This window comes from Copadichromis virginalis, linkage group LG13 (genome assembly GCF_057382275.1).
Source record: "Copadichromis virginalis isolate Kocher_CV1m ecotype Utaka linkage group LG13, C_Virginalis_male_GT1.1, whole genome shotgun sequence".
NCBI classification, from domain to species: Eukaryota; Metazoa; Chordata; class Actinopteri; order Cichliformes; family Cichlidae; genus Copadichromis; species Copadichromis virginalis.
This window is the reverse complement of record NC_140630.1, coordinates 17,267,493-17,293,423: the sequence shown is the minus strand read 5'-3', so window position 1 is coordinate 17,293,423 and position 25,931 is coordinate 17,267,493. Positions and strand designations below refer to the sequence as shown.

Sequence of the window (25,931 nt, the reverse complement as noted above, 5' to 3'; positions counted from 1 at the left end):
AGATTTTCACTACAACTTTTTTTTTTTTTTTTTTTTTTTGTGCCCTAATGCCATTATATTCATAATGTCCTTTAGTTAATCTGCTGTCTGCTTACCTGTTCTGCCTTTTTTCTGTATAGTGTTTCATGGCCATCACATAACATTGAGACAAAATGGCAGGGGACGCCCATAGATGAGCTGAACAGACTACCCCAGTGTGCCCCTCCTCTGTCCCACCTGAAATCAGCACCTCATCACACTGTCACAGTCAGGGTGAGTCAACAGCCACTTCTTCTTTTGTGGATCTTTGTATTTGCTAATACAGATATGTTCATGATGACCTGCTGAAGTTCAAACTAAGCATCAGAATGGGAAGAAAGGTTATTTAAGTGAATTTGAACGTGTCATGAATGTTGATGGCTGCTCTGTGTATTTCAGGCTATGGGGAATTAAAAAAAATGTTTTCCATCCAACATGCTTGAATATTTGTAATTCAAAAGTATTACTTTGGAAAAAAAAAGACTCCTAAAGAAATAAAGCAATTTATTTAAATCACATTGCTGACTACCGAGCCTTGTTAACCTATGAGGCAGATTTTGTTTAACTCACCATAATTATCTGTTCAAATGTTATTCTAATAAAGGATGATGCAGAAGCTGATAGTAAACTAAGGTTGTTATTGCAAAAGGAATCTGCATTTCTTTGTTTGGCTGTAAGCCTATTAGTGTGTGTCATCCCCTCACCGATACCTGGGAGTCTCTCGAGAGCAGGTTTAGGACAGATGTGCACAGAGCATAGCAGCACCAGCTGTTTCAGGTGAACCAGGGGAATGTCTTCCTTTGTTACTGTCTCACTCTTTCAGTCTTTTAATACTTATGCTTATCTATTGGGATTTTCCTACACAGGCATCTCTGGGTTTTACAGAGAATAATGTGAAAAAGAGAAAATATTCAGTGAATGGCGGTTCTCTGGCTAATAAGGGCATGTCAGAGTTAAATGCCCAGAGATCTTCAGTCTCATAGGAAGCCAACAGTAACTCACATAACCGGTTGTTACAGGCAAAGTATGCAGAAGAGCAGCTCTGAATGCACAACATGTTGAACCATGAAGCAGACGGGTTACGGCAGCAACAGACCACACTAAGTGCAACTCCTGTCAGCTAAGAACAAGAAACTGAGGCTACAGTTAACATGGGCTCACTAAAATGATCCAATAGAAGATTGGAAAGACTTTGCCTGGTCTGACGAGTGTTGATTTGTACTGTGACATTCTGATGGTAGATTCAGAAGTTGAATTAAACTGCATAAAAACCTGGCTCCATCCTTCCTTGCATTAACTGTCCAGGCTGGTGGTGGTTGTAATAGTCTATGGGATATTTTCTAGGCACACTTTGGTACCAACTGAGGATTGTTTCAACATGACAGCCTACCTGAGTGTTGTTGCTGACTGAGTTTATCTATCTCTGAATGATCCCAGTGCACAGGCTATCATCGTTCTGTTTCCAGCAGGATAATGCATCATGCATCAATGTGTCATAAAGCTCAGATAATCTCAAACTGATTTCTTGAACATCACAATGAGTTCATTGTACTCAAATGACCTCCACAGTCACCAGATCTCAGTTCAACAGAGCACCTTTGGGACGTGGTGGAACAGGAGATTTGGATCGTGGCTGTACAGCCGACAAATCCGCAGCAACTGTGTGATGCTATTATATCAACATGGACCACAATGTTTGAGGAATATTTCCAGCACCTTGTTGAATCAATGCTACAGTAATTAAAGCAACTCAGAAGGCAAAAGGAGGTCCAACTCAGTACTAGCAAGGTGTACCTAATAAAGTGTCTGGTGAGTGTGTATCATCGCTTGATGAAATGTGTTTATATAAGAGAAAAGAAGACTGGGAGGATTGGCAAAGATGATGTAAAGAATGGCTCTTGAGATGCAGACAGGGTGAATGAGAATGAGAGAGACAGTGCTGGGCCGAGTGAAGCCGTCCTCCATGATCCCCTGAGGGGCACTTGTCAGTAGCAGTCCTATCAGACTATCCTCCACTGCTCGTCCCACAGGGACATAGTCAGTGCTGCTTTACTGCTACAACTTGCTCTTACCATCACCAAACACTGCCACAAAAACTAGATGCTGCCAATCACTAAATTCCAAGAATGAAAATGTATTTGTAATTAATTTTTTAATTAGATCTAATGTGTACACTGAAAACTGGTTGTCTTTTAGTTCATTACGCATCAAAGAAATGTATGACTTGAAAATATGTAATGCTTGTATTATTATTTTCTATGCGTTTACCTTTAGTGTGAGGCAATTAAAATGCCTTATACAAGATAAGCTTTTATAGAAATTTTAGTTTATTCTTTAATTTTTTACACTATCTACCAAGCCGTGCTCTAACTTTCAGGGGCTTTTAAAATAAACCAAAAGGCATTCTTTTAATGAGCAAAGGGAAAACGGTTAATTTCATCATAATTTCTCTAAAAACAACAGTAACCTGTAAAGAACATGTTTTCCTCTTGCATTTTTATTTCCCTGTTACAGACAGATCTCCTCAGGGAGGGAGAAGTCCCTGTCCCATACCCTACCAAGTTCAAGGATGCATGGGATGATTTGTCAGTGAAGATGCCCTGCTCTGAGAAGAATCTGTTTCCTATGGAGACCGAGGTATAATAGTTGTATAGCATCCCTCCATCCAGACATGCCATTTCAGTACAATAAAGTTAGTTACTGCAAGAACATTGATGTAAGAAAAGTTTGTATTTATTTATTTATTTTTTATGTTGTGTAGGATGGAAATGGCGTCCAAAGTCGATGGGACCTGATCCGCACTGCTTTGCAGAGGGGGTTCAAAAGTTGTCTGGATGTGAGGGTAAGAGATCAGAGACACTGGTTAGTCAAACCTAAAATATGGAAACCAAGCAGTTGAAACCCTGAAACACTTACACTCCTGTAAACTGTTTCAAAAAGCAGAAAAAATTTGTGTTGCCAGAGTTGCCAAGCAAATGACCACAGTAGGCTTTTAAGTGTTTTACATAATATTGAAGAATTTCTGAGCATATTTGTTTCCAATTATATTGTGAAAGCAATGGCAAAGATACAAATCGTATTCCATAAGCAACCACATGGTGGCAGAGTTTGCATCAGTTGTATTTTACACCATTTATAAAACCAGATTTGTACTTTTGTGCGCAAATGTTACATTTTCAGTCTGACTTCTAACTTCTCATTCTTCTCTTCAGGATGCAATCCTTAGGTATAACACAGCCCATGCAAAGAAATGGGACTTCACTGCCCTGAACCTTCTTTGTACAGAGGTACGATGTTCAGTATACGACTGTTACCTGATGTTTATGGGCCTGTCTTGTACAAAAGAAAAGGCATAATATTAGCACAACTTCCTAATGGACTACTGAAAATGTTTTAATTCCAACAACTTGTCCTGTACAGACATGTTTGCTGAATATAGCAGAAATAAGAATCCTTTTATAAGATCTTTACCATGAAAAAAAACTCATAAAGATTTATTTGAATCTGATTGAGCCTTGTTGACTTGTAAGTCCCAGCAAAATTTAAGTCACCATGATTATCTGGTTAAATGTTAGTCTAATGAAGAATGAATCTAAAGCTGATAGTAAAGTAAAGTTGTTATCGCAAAGGGAATCTGCTTGTCTTTGTTTGACTGTAAGCCCATTAGTGTGTGTCATCCCCTCACGGTACCTGTGAGTCTCCCGGGAGCACATTTAGGACAGATGAGCACAGAGCATAGCAGCACCAGCTGTTTCAGGTGAACCAGGGGAATGTCTTCTTTTTTATTGTCTTCCTCTTTATCCTTTTAAACACTTCTTATCCTCTTTCCAGACAGTTAGGGGCTATAATTGCACTCGTGTTATGAGGATAACATTTTTAGATATGGGACAATGATTTCTTGTCATTCAATTTTACAAGATAACTTTTTAAAGTGTCAGCCCTTTTACAGAGTTTCTCTCCTTAGAGATTGTAGATAAAGTATGATCTTTATTACTTATTATGTCTACTGCACAGGCTGAAACTTTATATTTTAACTACACCAGCACCCAAAAGAGCCTAAAGATAGATGGCAAAGCAAATTCAATTTGAAGCCTAATTTTATAGCTACTTTTAGCATTTAGAAGCATTTGTTTTATTCCTAAATTCTTCCTGGGTATATCAATTAGGAACAGAATCGTTATAACAATGCAGTGTTCAGAATTAAGTGAGTGCTTGTGATATCCGGCACAGTCCAGCCAAATTGTTATTTAAACCTAATGCTTGTTCCCTCTCATCGTGGATTACTCAGCTAAATTTAGCCCATTCAGAATTGTTTTTTTCCTTCTCTCTGAGATATTTTCTTAGTAAGTCAGAAAGCTTGGCAGATCAATAGCTGTCTAAGCCTTTTTATAGCTTAATCCAATTTAATTAAAAGCCCCCATTAAGTCTGTAAGGATGCTAAGTAAGGCCAGGCAGTAAGTTGGTCTTCCCGGAAGCAATTTCATCAGCAACTCCAACTGCCTGCTCGCTGTCGTGACCACAGCAATTCCCCCACTTTTGTCATTTTTATGTTCCAAAGACATTTTATAAAGGCAAGCGGCGCTCACTAGAGAAGGACAAACCAGTGTTTAAATGACACAGTAGAAACCAGAATTTGATTACATAAGCCAGAGGTCCCCAACCCTTTTTGCGCCACGGACCGGTTTATCTCTGACAATATTTTCACAGACCGGCCTTTAAGGTGTCGTGGATAATTACAACAAAATAAAACCAGTGCTGGTACCCAAAACAAGGAGGATTTATTCATAAGACACGGGAAAAGACCCAGGGAAACAGAGTTAACGATAAAAACGTTTAAAGAATAATAAAAACCCTGAAAACCATAAATTTCACACCCGAGCCTCAACTCTCGTACCAAATGACTCACGGACTGGTTCCAGCCCGATACCAAACGACTCGGGTACGTGGCCTGGTTGTTGGGGACCGCTGACATAAGCAACAGTTAGCCAAGTGATGAATCCACCCACTAAATATTCTTGAATAGAAAGACGTAGGCACAGCACACCTGCTGGCTGTGACTGGTATCAAGCATTCAGACCTTCATGACAACACTTAAGCAGAAATGATTAACAGCTGTCTTTCTACGGCAGACCTGTTTCATGCAAAGCGATTTATTTGTTATGCACACTCTAATGTCGTGAAGAAACAAACGGTCAGCCATTCTATAACAGTGGCCAAACCAGCTGATTGATATAACAGTTTTCAGTGTCATATTTGTTTTTTGTGGTCATTACGAATGCTAACCACTGAACTTCTAAGCCAATACAACCTAATTGTATCACTGAGGTAAAATAGTGAAGGGATACGTGGCCCCTGGGCCTGTGACTGACAGTCCGCTCAGCATGTAATAGCCATTAGGTAAAAAAAAAAAAAAAAAAAAAAAGAGGTTTCCAAATTAGGGCTTGTCTGTAAATTGTCTTAGTGTTTCTCCTCTGCCGAATGAAACTGTCACTGTGTCATTTTCTGACGAATGTCTGAGGGCTAAGCACAAACCCAGTCCGGGAGTACAGTACAGCTGATGTTTCAGTACACAAACATATATATAGCAGCAAGACAACAAGGCTGTTCCTCTCATTTTTGTGCGCTGTTGCTTGCTTGTTTGCTTCCGTCTCTCTCACTGTTAACAATGTCTTGAAATGTAGGGTTTGACACTAAATGTATTGGGGAAACACCCTTAGAAGAACTGTAAATTAAATAGTCAAATCAAGAGTTGTGAAGGTTGAGCTGCCAGAAAATTAAAATGACTTGTAAAGACTAGAATGTATGGAAGATCAATGTCTAATCGATCACTATGCTATGAAGCACTAAATCCTGACTGCCCTGATGAAACTTGGTCTGTCATATTTATGGATGTGAAATGTATAGTTTGTGTGTCCACCCTAACCTTGTGGTGAGCTGCTCTAGCTGTGGAAAAGGGGGAAGGGGGGGGGGGGGGGGGGGTTGTCTTTCTGCCCTCATCCTGCCGCATCACCAGCTACCATCTATTAGTCCCACAGGAGCGCTTTATGATGTCTGCCAGCTCATTACTCCTGACAGCATTTAGTCAGACCTGCTCTGCAGCCATATAAATGCCCCTGGCCAAATCAACCACCAAAGACTTCCTGTGGAAAATCAAGCCACCCTGCCACTCTCTCCACAATTGGTCATTTGCATTTGCTCCCAGAAGATCCATTTAATCAGCACAAGCTCCCCTGCTTACCTTGATAGAATAAGGCATGTGATTGATGACAGTGACATTCGAAGCCAATACACTCATAAATGATTGCGTTGTAAATCTGGGGCGTATGATGGAATAACTGGGTGTTTATTTTAGGGGGAATTGCAGATGGATGCTGAGGTAAGCTTCAAGCTGAAGTATGGATGCCTCAGCTGTGGCGAGCTCATTCCTAGATTGATGGTAGTTTCTTTGGAAAAGGGTTCTGTGTAGTGAACGCCTCTGCAGCATTTCTGTTTCTGTGGTTTTTTTTCACTGTTGAAGTTTAAGTATTATTGATATCTGAGTAGTGGGAGTTCATCCTATAACAACAATAAACTGAAACTTGAGTTTTTATTGTTGGATATGAGAGAAAATTGCGTAGATATTGCTTACTGTTGTACGTTTATGACCTCTGACTTGCTGTAAAGCTGTTTTTAGACCATGTCAAGTTAATCAAACAGTTGGCTCATCCTCAGATTTTCAGTTACATCCTGGGTCCTGGGCTTAAGAAAACAATACTAAACCTTAAAAAATGGCACGTTTAAAATTGAGGGAAAATGAACAACAAATGCACAAAACAAGGAATAATTTATGGCTCTTTTTTAATTGCATGAAACCCGTGCATCATTTCTTTTGTTAATATTCAATGAGGAAAGCAATGCGTGGAAAATTTATTTTATTTTATTTATAAAATTTAACACACATCAACAATGTGTGACATATGTGGGTTTAGGTTAATTTGAGCCTTAATTAGCCCTATGCATGAATTCGCATGTGTATGGTTGTCTGTCCTTGTTAGCTCTGTGACAGACTGGCGACCGGGCTACGATGTATCCTGTGTCTCACACTTGGGCAGGTGTGATAAGCTCCAGCCCCTTGGACACTGAACTAGATAAGGGGAAGAAAATGGATGGATTGATGTTAAAACTCATATTTATTACATGAATGAGTTGTTCCAGTATATTTGTTGAAAGTGCAACAAATGAAGACGTAGCTTCTTAGCTTGTACTTATACATAAAAAAGACAGATTTTGTTTTTTGTTTGGACAAAAACAAGTCAAAATCATGCTCAAGTCAATGAGCAGAAAATGTAAAGCACAAAAACAAGCACTGGTTTGATTCTTAAATAAATAACAAAAAGTTAGGTTTTTTTTCTCCATTTGTTAAGAGAAATCTGTGGCGTGACAAAACAATATGTCAACTTACATATAATCAGTCACTCTGACTGCTGGCTCCGAGTAACTGACTGCCTAAGTAGGCAGTCAGCTCGACACATATCTCATTTAACAATACTTAAGCTTACATGTATTTTTTTTGTCTTTTCAGTGTCTTGAACATTGTGAGGTACAGCAACTGTTTGATACCGTACTACCTGCTATGGTTGATCTTGCACTTAAAGCTCCTCGGCTGTGCACAATGGTAGGTTTTGATTGTTGTCTGTATTTATACCAAATTATTTATTTTAAGGGCTTTGGAAATGTGTAAAGGTCAGGCATTACTAATGAAAGTAGCAGTGTTTAAGGTATGCAGGAAGACGAATAAAAGTGTGGTAAGTTAGCAGGACGGGTTAGATGGTGCATCAACTTATGAGTTACAACTCGCAGCTAATGAATCCAACTCTTTGGTCCATATCAGGAACTGCTTCATTAGAAAAGAGGACTGGGAGAGGAGAGGTCCATGTTCTGCCATCCATTTCATGTGCTATGCTTTTGCACTTAGGAAACTCCACTTACTTTTTGTGAATTCGGTGCACTAAGTTGGGACTTCTGAATTTTAAAATGCAGTCTATCGCTTTAGATTTCCACAAGTATTCCTGTTCCAAGCAAGACACATTGGTAGTGTGGGTTTGAAATCGGCCGCTTTGAACCCCAGAAGGCCTTTTTGCAGTTCACATTACATGGAGATCCATGTCAGAGTTCTTTTAAATGTCATGTCCATTTGTCCTTGTTTCCCTCTTCTGTCATCAATTTTAGCTATCTGAGAATTACAGGATTGGTATTTTTGTAATCACGTTATCTATTTCAGTCTTCAGTATAATTTAATAAAGAGAATTCAGCTCCCACTGCGGGATAGGGGAATCCCTCTAGTTCCTGTTTACGTTGAGAGCCAGGGGCAGAGGTTTAAGTATTATCCACTTTAACTAGAGGATGGAGTTTCTGTTACAAATTCCATTTTAAAGGGCATTATTTGCAGATATTGAATAATGAAGCTTTCTGACTCTCTCAGCTGTGTTTGGCAGTATTAAGCGTCAAGCCTAATATTTATATGTGCGTTATTAGAGCTGGTATTGATCTGCTAACTGGGCAGCCTTGGGAGGCTCTTTAGCCTTAATCAGTGAAGATGGATGGGCCCTGTGTGCCTGACTGAACAAACCTGGGGGAGAGCAAGAGAACTGGGACCTTAATTGCTACCACCCATTTAGCTAATGGAACTCTCAGTGTTTGCTAGATTGCTAAACTAATTATCTATCCTCATTAGCTCTTTAGCCTACACCACTAAACCCATATTACTTTGTCTGTTTTTTTCTGCATCTGTCTTTGTTACTGTAATCCCTTCTCTTACTTTTTGCTTTGTCACTGTAGCATTGGCATTGTATCATCAAATCACTGATTGGATTTTTTGATTTTTCTGTTTTTTTCTCTATTTACAGCCAATTCCTTTACTTAAGTCAAGGATGAATCAGTCTCTGACCCTTTCTCAGGAGCAAATAGCCTGTCTTTTGGCCAACGCCTTCTTCTGCACATTCCCTCGACGCAACTCCCGCAAGTCCGAGTATGGCAATTATCCTGAGATCAACTTCTACAGGTGAAAGCACACAAAACAAAAGAAATCACCAGCAGCCTGCTGTTATTAGTATTTTATACAAAAAAAGGTTTTCCCCATTAGTGCCCACAATGTTGCTTTGTAAGCCTTTATTTAGAGCAGGACAGAGGATGTCTAAGGTGATTGAACCCTGTTGCTGTTCTACCCTATAACTGAGGATCAAATCCGTCCCTCAGTATCTATAATACATATCAGTAATAGGTTTTTTCTTATAAATTTCAGCTATCTGCCTCAGTGTGATTGTTTTGAGCGACTCTGTTTTTAATGATCCTACCATTCAAATTAAACTAACATCCATCAGGGGGCACTACTGCCTTGAAAACCCTTAATAGATGAATTGTTTTGTTTTTACTTACTTTCTGTTCATATTGTTTCTTGCACATTCAGTGTCGAAATTTACCTTGGCTGCAGTGGTTGGAAAAACAATGAACTGATTTCTGTATGAATGGAGCCACGGTTTGTCATTTGTTTTTAGTTGTTATATTGCAGTTTGTGGTGTAACTGCAAATATCATGTTATCGATTTGAGGATGGGGCTGTGGGCTGAGGATCTTTCTCCATGTTATACCCCATGCGTGGGAGGGAGATCCCAGTAGGAGTGTTAAATTGGAGTTCTTTCTTACAACCTACTCAAAACCAGTGGTGTGTTAAGAAAGCATGGGTTAGCTAATGGAAACAAATTGTTATAATAGACTGTTTTAAAGTGAACACTTGTCTGCTTGTCTGTGTGTCACTGGCTTCTCATAACTTGAAGTGTCACTTTATTTGTTCTAAAAAAAAAAGGAAGTCATGCAACTTTATAGCCTAAACGTATAACAATGATGTGCTGTTGTGCTTTTGCTCCAAACATAACAGGTGTGAAGTGTAGGTGACAGCTGACATTGTAAAGATATAGCAGGTTAAAGTAAACTGCCAGTCTAAATATCTTACTTTCTTACTTACTTTCTTTTTAAGATCTACCTAAATGGAGAGAACGTAATTTTCCACCTTAAAAGAATAAAAACTATTTTTTAAAACGAATTCGGCTTAATGACCGATGATTTTATGTCACAGTGAAGCATCCCTCATCCATAATTCACATGATTCTCTATTCCTTCCTATTAGGGCTGAACGATTATGGAAAATAATCTAATTGCGATTTTTTGCCCCAATATTGCGATTGCGATGCGATATGCGATTATTTTTTAAGGTATTTGTCTTCTGTATTATTAAACAAAGACAAGCAATACATCATATAGTATGGCCAATACTATATTACATTAATTTTAAACTGTTCTTTCCTGGAAGACAGACCTCTGTTATGATGACATGAGGTGATGCATGAATTGATGACTGACATTTTTATTTAACTACTTCAATCACAACAGTATATTTGAACATACACAATAGTTTATTTTTAGCTTACAAACATCTGAGCATAAAGTGCTGACAAGGAACCCTGGTGTAAACATTAAAATGAAAGTCAGTACAATGTGCAGATTGCAGAAATATACATAAAAAAAATCAGTGGCTTTACCACACTCAGTTTTTCGACATCTGTGAACTACTAGACAGTCATTCAATTAAAAAATAATATTAAATAAATAAAACTAATAAATAAAAAATACACACATCTTACTGATCTCTGCAGTCAGTAACATTACACATAAAGTGCAAACATAATAGCAATTGTATAAACACACACACAAACACGCCTTTAAAGTTTAAAGGCGTGAAATTGGACGGTCTAGCCTTCTGATTAGCTAATCAGAAGGCTAGTTCTGATTAGCGTCACCGCTGTCTCGGTGGAGTTTAATAAACTCTGCCGTCTGCTTCTTGCTATCTAAAATATAACCAGACACTGGTGTAAATTCTCGACTGTCTCATACTTCTGTTTAATAAGTTTTCTGTTTGACGTTTAGTCAGCTGTGTGAAAACCAAGGAGGAACCCACCCGGGGGATTAATAAAGTTTTATTTTATCTAATCTAATAACTTTAATCTCAGCCAAACCGATTTACTCACGAACAAACAAAACACTGAAAAAAGCCCAACAATAACATTTTTAGGTTGTCTAAGTGACTTATATATTACGTTTAACCCGAGCAGCGAAACTCCGCGGTGATCTGAAAATGATGTGCCGGGAGTTGTGCCGTTCTCGGCCGCATCAGTAACCCTCGAGCTCCCGGCTAGCTGTCGAGCTGGTGGGTAGCAGACGCCTCTGAAAACGTCGAAGCACTTTTGCAAATATGGGATATCTTGATAAACCGAGCAGATATTTGATGTTTACACAACTACTTTCTCGCCTGAAAATATGTTAAAAGTTTATTTTGTGACCCAGAAAGATTAGTATGAGTAATTTTAAAACTTAGTAGCGGCCGCCATTGCTGGAAACTGGAGTTTGGCTGGGCCGCGCTATGAATTCTGGGATATGGTAGTAATTTGGACAGCCTTCGGCGCGTTGCTGTGACGTAATCGGTCTACAAATGCGGCCTCAGGAGGATGCAGCCCATGAATTGTATAATATAATCGCAGTATAATCGCAGCCTTTGCGGTTAGAAAATTGCACTTGATCATGTCGCGATATTATCGCAAATGCGATATATCGTTCAGCCCTACTTCCTATTGCACTCAATGATCGCCTAATAGGCTTTCAACCAAATTTTGTTTCTCATTTTATGAGCAGTAACCTGTGAATTGTGATGGATCTCTACCTGGATGAGCTACTACGCCATTGATCTGGTTTATCCTATTACAGATGTGGTTACATTTATCTAAGTCACGTCTTCTGTTTATAGTGGCTGTTGTTTTTCCGGAAGTGTATTTAGAAGTTTATCTGAATTGAAAATGATTTTTACTGTTGTGTTTTCCTGCCCAATGTTTTGTTTTGAGTATTGGTAACAAGAAAGAAGAATTTATGTGAAACAGGACAAGAACTGTGGATGACATATGAATTATGACACAAAGCAAAGTTTTGTGTATAACAGAACATAAGAAACTATTACAAAAAGCAAAACTTGTCTGAGTGTGAAAAGTTATGACATGATGACTATGAACAGGTAGCTAATTGAATCGGATAGGCATTTTTTCCAAGTATTTTTCCCCCATTTGATAGTGGCTAGAAAGTTGACATATTGTTTATAGGTGAGAATGGCTGGTAACAGAGTTATAATTAGATTTTATTACATGCTTTGCAACTTCATGTTTGGACAGTAAGTGCCACTGTATATCCTGAACACTGTCCAGACAATACCTCAACTCAATTTTCCCCTATTTCCATGAGGCCCTTCTCCTCATTAGTGACATTTGCAATACCTTAGGGTTGTTGCCTGACACACTGAAGGCGTTGGTTCGGTAATACCTTATAATGAGTTCCCATATTCTTTGCAGAACATGAACATTTAGTGCTATGAATTTTGACATTCTCTGCTATCTACATGGGCTCTAATTGCTGGTCATTTTCAGATGGAACAAATAAATTTTTCAGTTTATTGTATACGCTGCCTCTTGCTTTATTGATATACTGCTGCCAAATATCAACATTTGTATTCATTTTAGGCGTTTAATGGATTCCCGCTCCAGTTTGACTCACCAGAGTGACTAGTTCATCGCTCGTCATGGTGGTGTTTGTCAAAATAAATTGGAAAATAAATGAACTTGCTGTGGAGAAAAAGAAATTCAAAGGTGGAAAATGGATATTATTAAAATGGAATAATCTTAGCATAACACACAAAATCTGCCCACAAACAACTCTTTCATGTTCAGGAGTTGAACAATCAAAATGGGCACACAGGTACATCTTTGACCCCTGATGGTTCTTATCTGTATCTGATACCATGATGCCATGACATTGCCTAGCAACTAGCTGCTAACAGGTTAAAATGACCCATTGGTAACACTTATGTGTAGACTGTGAAACAATGTAGAAGTGCCTTAAAGCCTCCATTCTATCTGAAAGCCACCAGATGGCAATAGCTGTAGTTGAAAAAAAAAAAGACTTCTGGTCCTGTAGAATTCTACGAAAGAGCGGCTTTCTGATCTGACCTTTGTAAACACTGTTGATCTAAGTTTATGGCCTCAGTCACTCATTTTTTGATCATATTGAATAAAAATTCATTTGAATTTGTAAATCTTCATTATATTATGTTTTAAAACTGGAGGCTTATCTGTGCTATGAAAACACATGTTTACTGGCTAATAGACTGTTAATCACAAGTCATTATCCAATGAGTGTGCGTTTTCACAGTCAGACGCAAGGCAATAGCAGAAACACTCAATTTCATCTTTCAGTCGAATTCCATTTGGTTTTTTTTATATAAGGCTAAATTACCACAACAGTCACCTGAAGGTGCTTTATATTGCCAGGTAAACCCCCATAATAATACAGGGAAAACTGCAAACAGTCAGACCATTCCCTATGAGCAAGCACTTGGCGACAGTGGGGGGAGAAAAACAGCCATCTGGTTCGACCAGTTGAGGGTGAATGAAGAGAAAATGTGGAAGAGAGCCAGAGATCTTCAAAACAGGACTTCAGCAACCATGGGCTGAATCCACCTTTTATACTGTCTATATATTTATTCCCTTTATCATCTTATAAAAGCACAATATGATTTGAATTCAGGCAATAACATCTCATTCATATCAATATAACTTGATTTATGCATCTTAGACTATATAGACAAAGTACTGGTCACCTACACATCACATCTACAGGAGCTGCTTGACAGTGGAAACTTATGCCATGAAGCTTCTGCCGCACAGTTTTTGTACTAATGTCAGTGCCAGCGGAGGTTTGCACTGTAGTTACTGAGTCAGCAGAGTGTTGGGAACCACTTTGCGCCCCAGCACTTGGTGATCCCACTCTGTAGCTTTACATAGTCTCCTGCTATCTGCATGAATTCCTAAATATTTCTTGTTGTTATAGTATTATACAGCAAATAACTCCCTCCTCTAGTTCAGAGTATTATGCATCTGCTCTGTCTTTAAGGTTCGATAGAATTATTTTACAAATCCTGTCATCCTACTAATTATCTTTGATTTGGTCCATATAACCTTCAGCTGCCTTATTTTATCTAAACCATAATTGCACTTTCAGTGTCATCTGTGTGTCATCTGTTTGAGGGCACGATATCTGTGTCTGTAATGATGTAAGTATTGATTTCAGTTGCAGCGTTGGCTGTTTCAGACCACTTGGGTCTGCCTTCACTGTCAGTATTTCTGCCTAGAGCAAAATACAGGAAAGGCCAAGAGAGGGGGAAAAAAGTCTTTGTGTTTCTGAGGAAACGAGACGAGACAACCGCTGCAGTCTAAAATGGGTCCTGGATCGTTACACGCCCTCCCCTTCTCGCAGTAATTGAGGGAGTGTCCGTCACTTTGCTTATCGGTTACACTAACGCTCTGTCTTGGGCAAACAGAGCAGCAAGCAATCTGCTGATTGCTGTTTTGGCAGAACTGTCGAGATTTGTCCTCTGTTAAGTGATGGATAGATTCAAGGAAGAGGATAGAAAGCAGAAGACTTGTCATTTTATGGCTTTTCTTTTCCTGGGTTTGAGAAGAAAATGACATAGGGAATTCCAATAACAGTTTGGTCAACAATGAAGGCTCATTAGTAAGAAATAAATACCCGTTTTTGTTTTTAAGTCATTGTGAGATGGTCTACCTTGTTTGCAAGAAAATAGCTGAACAGGTTATGGCAAAACTGTCAGAAATATTGTCTCCATATGCACTTTATGCAGTAGGTACGGTTATAGACGACAAGAACCAACTAATTACTGTCCTTAAATGAAAATTGCTGCAGTATATTTTGTAACAAAATCCTTCATAATTAGTAGTCCTACTTTCTCAAGTGCGGTATAATTTGTGGCTATACTGTAAATCCCACTGTAATTTACTTGTTTCACTTACACTTTCTCATAGTAATGTTGTCCTCCAGGATACATTATGCCAAATTAACACTGACTAAAGGAACTGATGGGGTGAAGGGGTTCACAGAGGATGAGTAAGGTGCTGTGTAAGAAAATAGTGTAGAGAAAACCAAAACTGACATGAAAAAATTATCTTAAATAAATAGCTTTTTTTTCTTTACTCACAGTAAGGCTTTTAGCAAATTACCTTTTCATTTAATTTGTTCCCTCTGTTTTTATTTCTTTACCGGTCTGAGCAGAAAGTGGTGGGAGGGAGAGATGCTGAACTATGGTTAGTCATCAGCTTAGGTCGCTTTTAATGGAGGGAGTGTACTAGAATGGGGGTGATTTAAGCTTTCCATCCAATGCTCTCTCCATCCCTCCACCCTAGTTTAATAGTAACTGAAAAACTGAAACGGGGCCTCAGGCAGTGCCGTTGTATGAAGGATGAGGGTAGATGGGAGAGACATCATGCCAGTTTGAAAGCATGACTTCACTCATGTTCCTGTTGTGCAGTGAGCTTTAGATAATAAATGAGTGAAACATTAATGCCTCTCATCTTCTAAAATGTAACACATTATTTAATGTCAAAAATACAGGTGCTATTATAAAGTTTTGGAACTTGCCCCATAAAAATCTAAAATTAGACCTGAATTAGATTTGGCTTCATGTTCCATCGTAGATATTCTGGAAAGGTTATGCTTTCAGCATTGCTGTGGAAGTGTTGCTGTGATGACTTGCACTTCTACATCCCCTCCCGTTGGTCTACTGGATAGTTGGCTGGATAGCACAATGCCAAGTGTCACCATTCAATTTGTTTGACTGTTTATATGCCTGAACGGCATACAGACACTACTTTGAAGGGGAGATACTGTACATTTTACTCTTTTTTTCAGAAGTTGTATAAACCTTTTCATGTAGTGTTTTAAATTAAGTGTTTTTTAACTCAGACATGCATTTTCTTTTGGTTTCAGGTTGTTTGAAGGTCCTTCACCAAGAAAAATTGAGAAATTGAAAACTCTGCTGTGTTACTTCAGGAGAGTTACACAGACTAGTAAGCAATGAAAATAACTAACATAATGTTGTAGAAGTTGTTGCGCTTCCCTGTGTCTTTCAGTTGAATAACCTTTTGTCTGCTTTATTTTTAAGCACCCAAGGGTCTTGTTACATTTACAAGACAAACACTAAACAATCCACCAGACTGGGAAAGGTAATAATTACTTCTCTGGTTCCTTATGAACATAATAAACTAATGAAGTGCATTTAAAATAAATTATTTTGCTATTCATGGCATACTCTGTCCAAAACAAATAGTATATTCTGCATTCTGTGAAGGCATATAATTGTTGTAGGGGAGTAATTGTTATTTTAACAGGAAGTAAAACCCTGAAATTCTATCAAAGTTTCACTAAATCTTTCCTGAATAACTCTGAAGTGTGTTGATTTTGTCTGAGTGGGATAGTGACCATCAACTCCTCATAGCTTCTTTGGTGCTCATGTGCACAGATAATTGCCATTATATAAATTCCTACAATGAAAGTAGTAGTAGGACAGTGTTTTTAAAGGGTGGATTTGAAAGAGTAAAGGGCCCCAATGTGGATGAGAAGTCCACATGAATGTTGAAGTGTTTGTAATCGTTGGGTTTTTTTTCTCCCCTTTTTTTTGTCCAGCTCTCAGACTCAGCTGACACGCCTGCATATCACTTGTGAAGGGACAATTGAGGAACATGGATATGGAATGCTCCAGGTAGGAATGTTTTACCACACACTAAGCACACAGTTTTACCTCTGACTTCAGTAATTAAATACTTTCATGTCATCCATGTCTTGTTAAAAATATCCAAAGCACTTCTTAACAGCATCTTTTCTCTTTTAATGTGAGAATTTTAATTTTAAATACAAATAGTATTCTGCAGTTTTTTACTGTGGTTACACCTAATGAGTATGATTCTGTCAATCAGTCTATTTTTCTTGCTTAAAAAGTAAAAATATGACCTTCAGCTTTAAACCAGTTGTATGATTTTTGTGCATATCAATGCAAGTTATTGAATCTCTGTCTGCAGTGACTCACCCCATCTTCTTACCCCCCTTGTTGTTTCTGTGTAGCTGCCGCATTAATTTTACTCTAGTTGACAGCTGATGTATACACATGAGTAGCTCCGAGTGGCAAGGGTGGAGGAGAGGACCCTGGAGTGGGGGATGAGGGAGAAGGAGGCACACAGAGACAAAGATGACGTCGGGGATCCATCTCACTGGGGTGACCCAGTGAGCTTGGAGTCCTGTAGGCGGATTGATGGCTACCTCAGCAGGCTGGATATTGGTTGTGTGTTGAGTTTTGATAGGGCAGAGCGAGCTGTCATCCTGTCGGGAGGTGAGATTGAAGGGTGGGGGGTGAGGTTAGGGGTAAACCAGTGAAGGTGAGGAGTTGAGTGGCTGGTTAGAAAACATACACAAACCCACTGTCACACAGATTGACGTAGCTGTGGGCCACTGAGCAGAACCTTCACCCCTGACAAGCTGTTTAAATATCCGCATTGTGATTTGAATGGGATGTTCTCTTATGCGTGCCACAAAAACAAGATCTGGTCTTTCAAGGCATGAAGCTCAAGCACCACACTGAAAATACTTCCCCAAAGAAGCATGAGTCCTAGAAATAAGCACAAACATATCGGTTATTGGTATGGATTTATCTTATTTCAACAAATCCCTGGGCTGTTTTTTAAAATTTTATTTCTTGGACTCTATTCAGTGTAGATCTTGAACTTTGTGGGTAACAGAGAGGATTTTGAAATGTGGAAAATGTCATTAATATCAGTCCAGACTAGGGATGGGTATCGTTTAGTTTTTATCCGATACCGGTGCCAAATCGGTACTTTTGAAACGGTGCCGGTGCTCAAACGGTGCTCAAACCGGTGCTTAAAGAATGGAAAAAACACAAACTTTGTCCTAAACCTCTCATGTTTAACTGTTTTCCACTTTTTCTTTGGTCATTTTAGCCGTTTTAGCCAGGGTGAAGGGAGTATCTGCCATCAAACAAGAGGACAGCCGCATGTAGCTATGATGATGTTTGCTAGTTCACCTTACGTGCATTAATGTAATAACGTGGTTAGCCTACTCAATGTAAATTAGCTACTCACGCAGAGAAGAACGGCTGCTGCTGCCACCATCATCCGTCATCATTTCTGCTACACTGGCAGGGCTAGGGGCCAGGACTCTCCTCTTCGTGTTTTTGGGGGATGTTGCATAACAGGTAACCCACCCGCAGTAGATGTGCTCGGTGTGAGGTCCCGCAGCAAGCTATCAAATACGGCGCATTTCTGGGCTTTTAAAAAAAACGCTATGCGTCACCAGGTGTTTCATCGGATTTCAGGTGTTACCTCCTTTGACAGTATCACAGTATCAGCTTAAAGCACTTGTTGCTGCTGAGTTTGCATATTTTGCTGTGAAGTACAGCCAGACTTTTGACCGCTTCGCCTTGGACATTTTTAATCTGTAGCTCTGCTCTAACAGAACGTACGTACCTGGGCCCGCCTACTATCCTCGGAAACGTAAAATGATTGGCTAGAATCTAAAGTGTATCACAGCTCAGGAAAAAAAAAGCACCGAAATAAAGCACCGAAATGTGCGCTGCTTTTCGGTCTGGCTACTACCGTTTATGTCAGAACCCATCCCTAGTCCAGACTGTTATTTTGGTCATTTCATATCATTATATATGTATTTTTTTTAGCTGGATTGGGTTGAAGTTTTTTAAGACTGAAAAACATGGTCATGTGACTGCAAAAGAAGCCTGACTCATCACCACTCCACCACCGTGCTTGACATGGTTTGAGGTGTTTCTGCTGAGAAGCTGTGTTGGTTTCATCAAACATCTCCAAAGGACATTGTTCAAGAAGTCTTGGTGTTTGTTCAGATCCAACTTGGCAAACCTACACTGTGCTGCCATGTTCTTTGCAGAGAGAGAGAAGAGGGTTTCCCTTGGCAACCCTTCCATACTATTGTCTTTTTCTAATTGTATTGTCATGAACTTTCATTTTTAACATGGTAGCTGAGGCCTGTAGAATCAGAGCTGTAGCACTTTTCTTTTCTTTACCTGACTGTATATTGATTCTCAGGGTTTGTGACTTTAGATTGTGACACTAGGAGTTGGTGTCAAATTGGTTTGGTTGTAGTTTTTGACATAACTCAAATATGTTGTTCAGTCTTAAAAATTTCAGATGGACAAGTCCTTTACTTTTAGTAAGTTATAAAAGATGCAACTGGATAAAACGCAGATAAAGTTGGCAGACTGCTGAACAGCAATGACCTTTTATTGGCCGGTTCCTTTTTCTCTTTGTTGAATAAACACTGAATAGATAATGAATAGTGAGGCCTCTTAGAAAATGCAAAACTCAGACATGTGGGAAATCTGCACACATTCATGCACTGTAGATTTGAAGTACATCTTTAGACTTCATGGGTTGTGTTCTGTTACAATTTCCTGATTGGATTATTTCCATGCAGGAAGGATCATTGCAATGATCTTTATAGATTTATCTGATATAAATGGCCACAGTGGACAAAAGGATAGATAATGAGACACTAATTGAAGTATTTGTTTAAATAACAGGAGTGACAGTGACAGAATTTCACAAATTCTCTCATTTATACTGATAGGTCAAAGGGCAGTATGTCATACCGTACATGTCATGTCATGCAACAAACCAAATAGAAATCTGTATTTTTTTAAATAAATGTTAATTTCAAGTTTGAGGCCAAACAAATGTCCTTCTTTTTTTCTTTTCTTTTTCTTTTTTTTTTTTTTTTGTATTTCACTAGGTGGACTTTGCCAACAGGTTTGTAGGTGGTGGAGTCACAGGACATGGACTGGTCCAAGAAGAAATCAGGTTCCTTATCAACCCTGAACTCATTATCTCTCGCCTCTTTACTGAAGCTCTTGAATACAATGAATGCCTCATCATCACAGGTGTGTAGTTTCTTTCTTTTTCTCACACAAACATATGTATTTTTAAGTCTTGAGGCTTTGATTTGTATGACATTTTTACTGGGAACTTGATCACTGCAATCTATTTTTTTTTTTTTTTTTTTAGTTAAAGAAAAAGTGATTTCATGTTTTGGGGTTGTTTTCAGATGGATAAGAAGGTTGTCTCCCTGCTCTTTCTGCCTGGGGAATGGGTCCTGACTTTTGTTTGTGCTTACAGTATGTGCTGAAAAGTTTTCTTGGAGTCACTGAGCAGGACGCTGTAAGAGTCACCATGTGGGGACTTTGTTGTCCTCCAGGGGATCTCCATGCTCACCTGGGCAACAACAATGAGAGCCTGATGAGCATGATCCTCCGGAGAGTCCATTTATTAGTTAGAACCTCTGATTCAGAAGGAACAGTGTGGTTTCAACCTGGTTGTCAAACACTGGAAAAGGTCTTGATCATCTCAAGGGAGTTTGACTAACGGTTTTCCCTGGGATGTCCTGTGGGATGTTTTTCAGGAGTATTGTGTATTTGGCCTCTTGTTTTGGGCTATAGCTAAGTGAAAGCATGCTATGCATTGCTGCCACTTAGTTGGGCTTGTTTGTGGTGGGGTTTGGGCTCTGCCAGGTCTGCCCTTTGTCACTGGTTGTCTTCATAACTTTCATGGGTAGAATTTTGAGGCATAGCCAAATAGCGGCTTGTCTCTAGCTTGAGGGCCTCAGAATCACCTCTTTGCTTTTTGTGAATGAGGTGTTTTTTTTAATTCAATGACTAATGGCCTCCTGGTCATACTGGACTGGTTTGCAACTGAATGTGATATGGTGGGAATGAAATTGGCAAGTCAATTTTGAGATAGTAGTTGTTGGCTGGAAATGGGTGGAGGGCTCACTCAGTGCTCACTCCACTTGCTGTCTCGAGTAGAGGAGCTGTGCAGCGTTCGGTACAGTGTGATCTGTGGTGGTGGTGAAGAGACGGCAAAGCTATCAATTTACTGGTTGATCTACATCCCTACTCTAATAAGTCAGTAGCTTTAGCTAGTGACTGAAAGAGTAATTTTGTGGACATAAGTGGGGGAAGTGAGCTTCTTCCGAAAGGGCTCTCCTATAAAGATAGGATGAGGAGTCATTTAGGAGGGGCTCAGTATTGAGCTGCTATAGTACCTTTACATATCAAAGGACATGGTCGAGGTGGTTTAGACATCTGACTAAGATACTTACAGGCACCTTCTACAGGTATCGCCTACCAGGAGAGGATGTGGCGGAGTCAGGACGTGCTTGAGAACTTACATCTGTTGGTTGGCTGTTGGTGTCCCCCTTCTATACCGCCTTTCAGAGCTTGAGGAGGTGGTTAGGGAGAGGAAAATCTAGAGTACTGATCCTGCAACATAGAAATATTGTCATAAAATGGATGGATAGATGGATAGATAGATTTATTGATTGTGTAATAATACTTGAGTATCAATGCAAGCTGTCCCCTTATGTAATGTACATGTACTGGATTATTTCAAGTAGAAAGTAAACACTATTACAAAACATATAGAACCACTAGACACTGATATATGGTGTAACCAGACTATAAATACTCTACATTTAATTTATCTTCATGCCATGGGGTATATAGGCTATTATTTGGCAATTATTCCTTGGTATTGTGTTGGCTTTCCTCTTTCTCCAATAGAAACTAGACACATCTATGTATCTCCCATGCCTTTCTAGTATTACATTTTGGTTCAAACCGGTGTTTCGTCCATCACTGAGTTATTTTCTCCTGTTCATTGAGCTCTTTGTGTTTATTGGGCTCCATTTATTTTTGCCCTCATACTTCCTTCCAGTCCGAAGGTAAATCCATTGCATTGATTCAGATGGGACTGCTTGGTTATCCTTCATTTCTCCCAAGCAGAATTGCTCTATTTTTCAACCTCCAACTCAGTGTTTCGGTTATTCTTTCCTCTCATTTTCCTCCCTCTTGCAATTCTGGTCATCCTACCTTTTCTTTTTTTCTTTTCCATGCCTCACATCTCGACAGTGTCAACAGAAAGAAGTATGTGCAGATTAAGATATGCAGACGTGTGGAAAAAATATAAACACTTACTTTGTTTTACTGTTTTGATGCTTTTATTTCATAAAATGATCATTTTGAGACATTATGCTGTTTGATAAATTCATCTTTTTGGCATGAGAATATATCTTTTTGACTTAAATCGCTCAAAAATGCCTGCTATTGATTGATTCTGTTTTTTTGTAACGTGACACAAATCTGAAAAAAATTAAAATACATTTGCATTGTCGGATGTCCCTCGGCATACTTTATATGCTTGTTATTTTGGTCGGTTGAAAAGTAGAAAAAACAAATTGGATGACGTTCATGCTGCTGGACCACTTTACCAAAGAAACACACACAATGGAAAAAAAAAAACGAACTCTGTCAGCAAGCCAATCGTTGTCTGTTTTTATGTGGCGCCATGTTGTCTTCCTTGAAATTCCTATCTCTCCCCAGTGACCTTCAGGTGGTTAGTCGCTGTCCCCCTCTTTCCCTCCCCTCATAGTGCTTCCCTCCCTCTTCCATCCTCCTCCTCTCCACTTAACTTTATTACATTTGGACAGAAAAGAATTTATAGCCCAACTAAGGTCATTGCTGCACTAATGGAATGGGCCAGTTATGCCATAGATTCATTAAAATCTTCAGTATTCCTTGCACGAATGCTGTGTTTCCTCTTAAAGTCCCATTTCTCTTGCTAGACTCTTTTCTCTTTTGTCGAGTTGATCATATTTCTTCATCTTTAGCGATGCCCTAGCACAAGTCTTCAAGTGCATCTGGAACTTTAATGTCAGAGTACTTGTAAAACAAAACTCAAGTCTAAGTTTGAATGCCCACTGGCGTTTTACACCGGAAGACAAGGTCTGCGATGCAATCTCCTGATGGACGTCAGCATAGCGGGATGCCATTATGGGCGGTTGCCAGACTGAAGTGGCTCAAGGTGAATAGAGAGGAGGAAGAATTTTGGTGGACACAGTGATATGGGCAGCCTGTTCTTTGACGTTAGGAGTCGCTGGTGTTGTGGAAAGCACTTTAATTGCAGTGCTGGACCTGCAGTGGCACAGTATCCTTTAAAGCAACTGCTCCTTTTGTTTGCACAGCCAGTGCCTTACTAGAAAACGCAATTTCTGTGGAAACCAAAAAAGTTTTATATGTAATGCAGAAAAAAATGTACATTAAAAAATTTTTATTAAATATTTGCAAAATTATCCATAATTGCTGGTTTTTGTTCTAGTGGCTTCTGCCCATTAACTTAAGAAACACTTTCTCATACTCTGCTCATACAACTTTAGTTCACATGTTTAACTTCTACTCTTCAACAAAGTGTAATATAACCACATCATTCCTAATGTATGGAGCCTTTAAGGGGCAGCCTTTTCAGAAAGAAGCATAGGTGTATTATTCTAACCCTTAGGACATAACCCTAGGTGTTACAAAGGACTCAATCTCTTAAAAACACGGGTGTGTCAGTAATTAATTTTTGCTTGTTCTGTTCTTACATTTTCTCCCAGTTGTAGCTCAAAGCTTTTCATTTAAAACCCCATAGCAGATTACTTATTAAATCAGTGGGCTTTATTCGTGACAATTCAATATAAGCTGATACTCTGTATGCTCATGTGGAGCATAGAAAGCGCTAAATTTGATTTTTGAACCTGCTGTGTGCTTTGACTGCTGAGCAATGAGTAATATTGTATTTCCCTTGTCTTATACTGCAGGAGCTGAACAATACAGTAAATACTCTGGCTATGCTGAGAGTTACAAATGGGTGGGTATCCACAAAGACGAGACACCCAGGTAATTTTTTCTCTCCCCTCCATAGGATTATTTTTGTGTTTGTTGGTACTTGTGCTGATATTTTAAATGTAAAATCTTTCTTTCATTCCCAGGGATGACTGGCAGAGAAGATGTACAGAGATTGTGGCCATTGATGCTCTTAAATACAGGCACTTCCTGGAACAGTTTCTGCCCGAGAAGATGACCAGAGAACTCAACAAGGTGAGGGAAGATTTAGTTCAGCGGTTCTTTTTCCAAACATGTTTGTGAAAGGTGGCAAGAAACCTATAAAGTGCTGCTCTAATTTGTAGTACCTTTTTAAAGGTGTCAGTGCGATGGTGCCGAACACGGCCGATGTTATATTGTTTTTGATAAAATGTTCACTACCATGAGCTTTGACATTTTGTCTGGTACAGCTGCTAAAATCTAAGTGATATGTAAAACCGCTTAACTGCTAAATACTACATATCTCTCAATAGTATTACTCCCAATTTACTGCAGTTTTTTTCTTCACATGACTAAGAAAAATATATATTATGCACTTTTTTAACGGACTTTTTTCTCTTCTCAGTCGAGTAAATGCTTTATTGCATATTTTTATATTTGCTTATGGTTCAGCCTGAGGGTTAACACTTGCCCCCACATTATACATTAATGTGATTTTAATTAATTTTAATAGACTCTGAGAGATCATAGAAAAGACTGTACTGTTTGTTTGTCTTCCCCACTCTTACATCCTTCTCCCTCTTTTGTTTTCGTTCCAGGCATACTGCGGATTCCATCGAAATAATGCCAACAGGAAGCACCTCTCTGCAGTGGCCACAGGCAACTGGGGCTGCGGAGCTTTTGGTGGAGACACACGGCTCAAAGGTATAATTGGATGATTTATGGCAACAAAATCTATAAACTAGGCTAGCATCTGTGTCACATTTCTTACGTTAAAAATTTAAGGCTGGATTCCCAAGACTGCAGTGAATATCAGTAGCTCAAACTTGATCACGGCATCTCCCAGTCAGTAGAGCCCCTGCTGAAGGACTTTCAGCATTTATGTAGCTAATGGTGTACGACAATTTCCAAGATGCTGTTTCTCTCAAGCCTCTCTAGTCAATTAGAAGCTCTCCCAGGGTGTCACTCTCCTGTCCCTTTTCAGTCTTTTATAGATCATCTGACACATTTATGTTTTCCATTAAATGGGCGATTGATTACAGAGAAAGACGACCATAAATCCAGCTGATGCTGGTCTCAGTTTGCTTACACAACATCAGTCTTCATAAGCAGGGAGACCCTTACTGTTGTTTTTTGGCCAATTGTGTGTTGGATGTGCAGAGTTTTCTGTATGCCTAAATTCATGGCGCATGTACCCTGTTTTTGCTGTGCACATCAGTGCTTTAAGGCTGTGCTTCTGGACTGTTGGATTTAAAACTGAAGCTGCTAATTTCCTCTGCAGCATGCTATGAATAGATCCCCTGGACTTCACATAGTCCCCGAGGATGATATTAGCTTCCGGGGGGCCCCGCCCATTAGCTCCAGTGTTAGCATAGTTGGTATTTTTGGAAGCTAATAACTGTATTTTACATGAAAGTCCAGGAGCTGACTTGAGATGTGGTATTTACATAACACTAGTCGGGTATTTTGAAGTAAAGATTACAGAGCTTTTGCAAATGATGTCATTAATCTGAACTGTATAACCATTCTGTTAAATATTTAAAAATCATGAAACCTAATTTGCAGGAGCTCAGAGACTGAATGCTGTTTACGAGGCTATTCTACCAACACTGGATTATTTACTCCACTAATACAAATTGCCACTCATGTTCTTTTATGCCACAGCCTGTACGTTATCTGGCTTATTGACCAATTATTTAGTCTGTCATGCTTTTCAGCGCTCAATTACACCTTTATAGTTTTATATTCTGGAATGTTGTCGCCTGAATTTTCGTCTTGAAATTCGCCTTCTCTCTTTTTCAGCGCTGATTCAATTCATGGCAGCAGCAGAGGCTGGGCGAGATGTGGCGTATTTCACATTTGGAGATGCTCAGCTGATGAAAGATGTTCATGAAATGCACGCTTTCCTCACCGAGAGTCGGGTCACCGTTGGTAAGATTCACACAAAAGACGTTTGTGGCTAAGCTGTGGTCACTCAGTAGAATTATTAGAAACAGGAACTTTTTGCTTTTGTACCTCAAGGGAGGTTTTCCTTCTTG

The 25,931-nt window shown here is 39.2% G+C and overlaps 1 protein-coding gene across 3 annotated transcripts in view; it reads left to right on the top strand.

Moving 5' to 3' along the window:
- parga (poly (ADP-ribose) glycohydrolase a) overlaps positions 1-25,931 on the top strand; it is a 29,903-nt gene that overhangs the window by 2,246 nt on the left and 1,726 nt on the right. For all 3 annotated transcript variants that reach the window (XM_085477638.1, XM_085477635.1, XM_085477636.1), the window contains exons 4-17: positions 120-252; positions 2,533-2,655; positions 2,780-2,860; positions 3,231-3,305; positions 7,580-7,672; positions 8,904-9,058; positions 15,930-16,009; positions 16,105-16,165; positions 16,626-16,701; positions 19,770-19,917; positions 23,670-23,748; positions 23,841-23,949; positions 24,492-24,597; positions 25,696-25,824. In XM_085477638.1, coding sequence (XP_085333764.1) covers positions 120-252; positions 2,533-2,655; positions 2,780-2,860; positions 3,231-3,305; positions 7,580-7,672; positions 8,904-9,058; positions 15,930-16,009; positions 16,105-16,165; positions 16,626-16,701; positions 19,770-19,917; positions 23,670-23,748; positions 23,841-23,949; positions 24,492-24,597; positions 25,696-25,824 — 1,448 coding nt within the window. The remainder of the gene's footprint in view (positions 1-119; positions 253-2,532; positions 2,656-2,779; positions 2,861-3,230; positions 3,306-7,579; positions 7,673-8,903; positions 9,059-15,929; positions 16,010-16,104; positions 16,166-16,625; positions 16,702-19,769; positions 19,918-23,669; positions 23,749-23,840; positions 23,950-24,491; positions 24,598-25,695; positions 25,825-25,931) is intronic.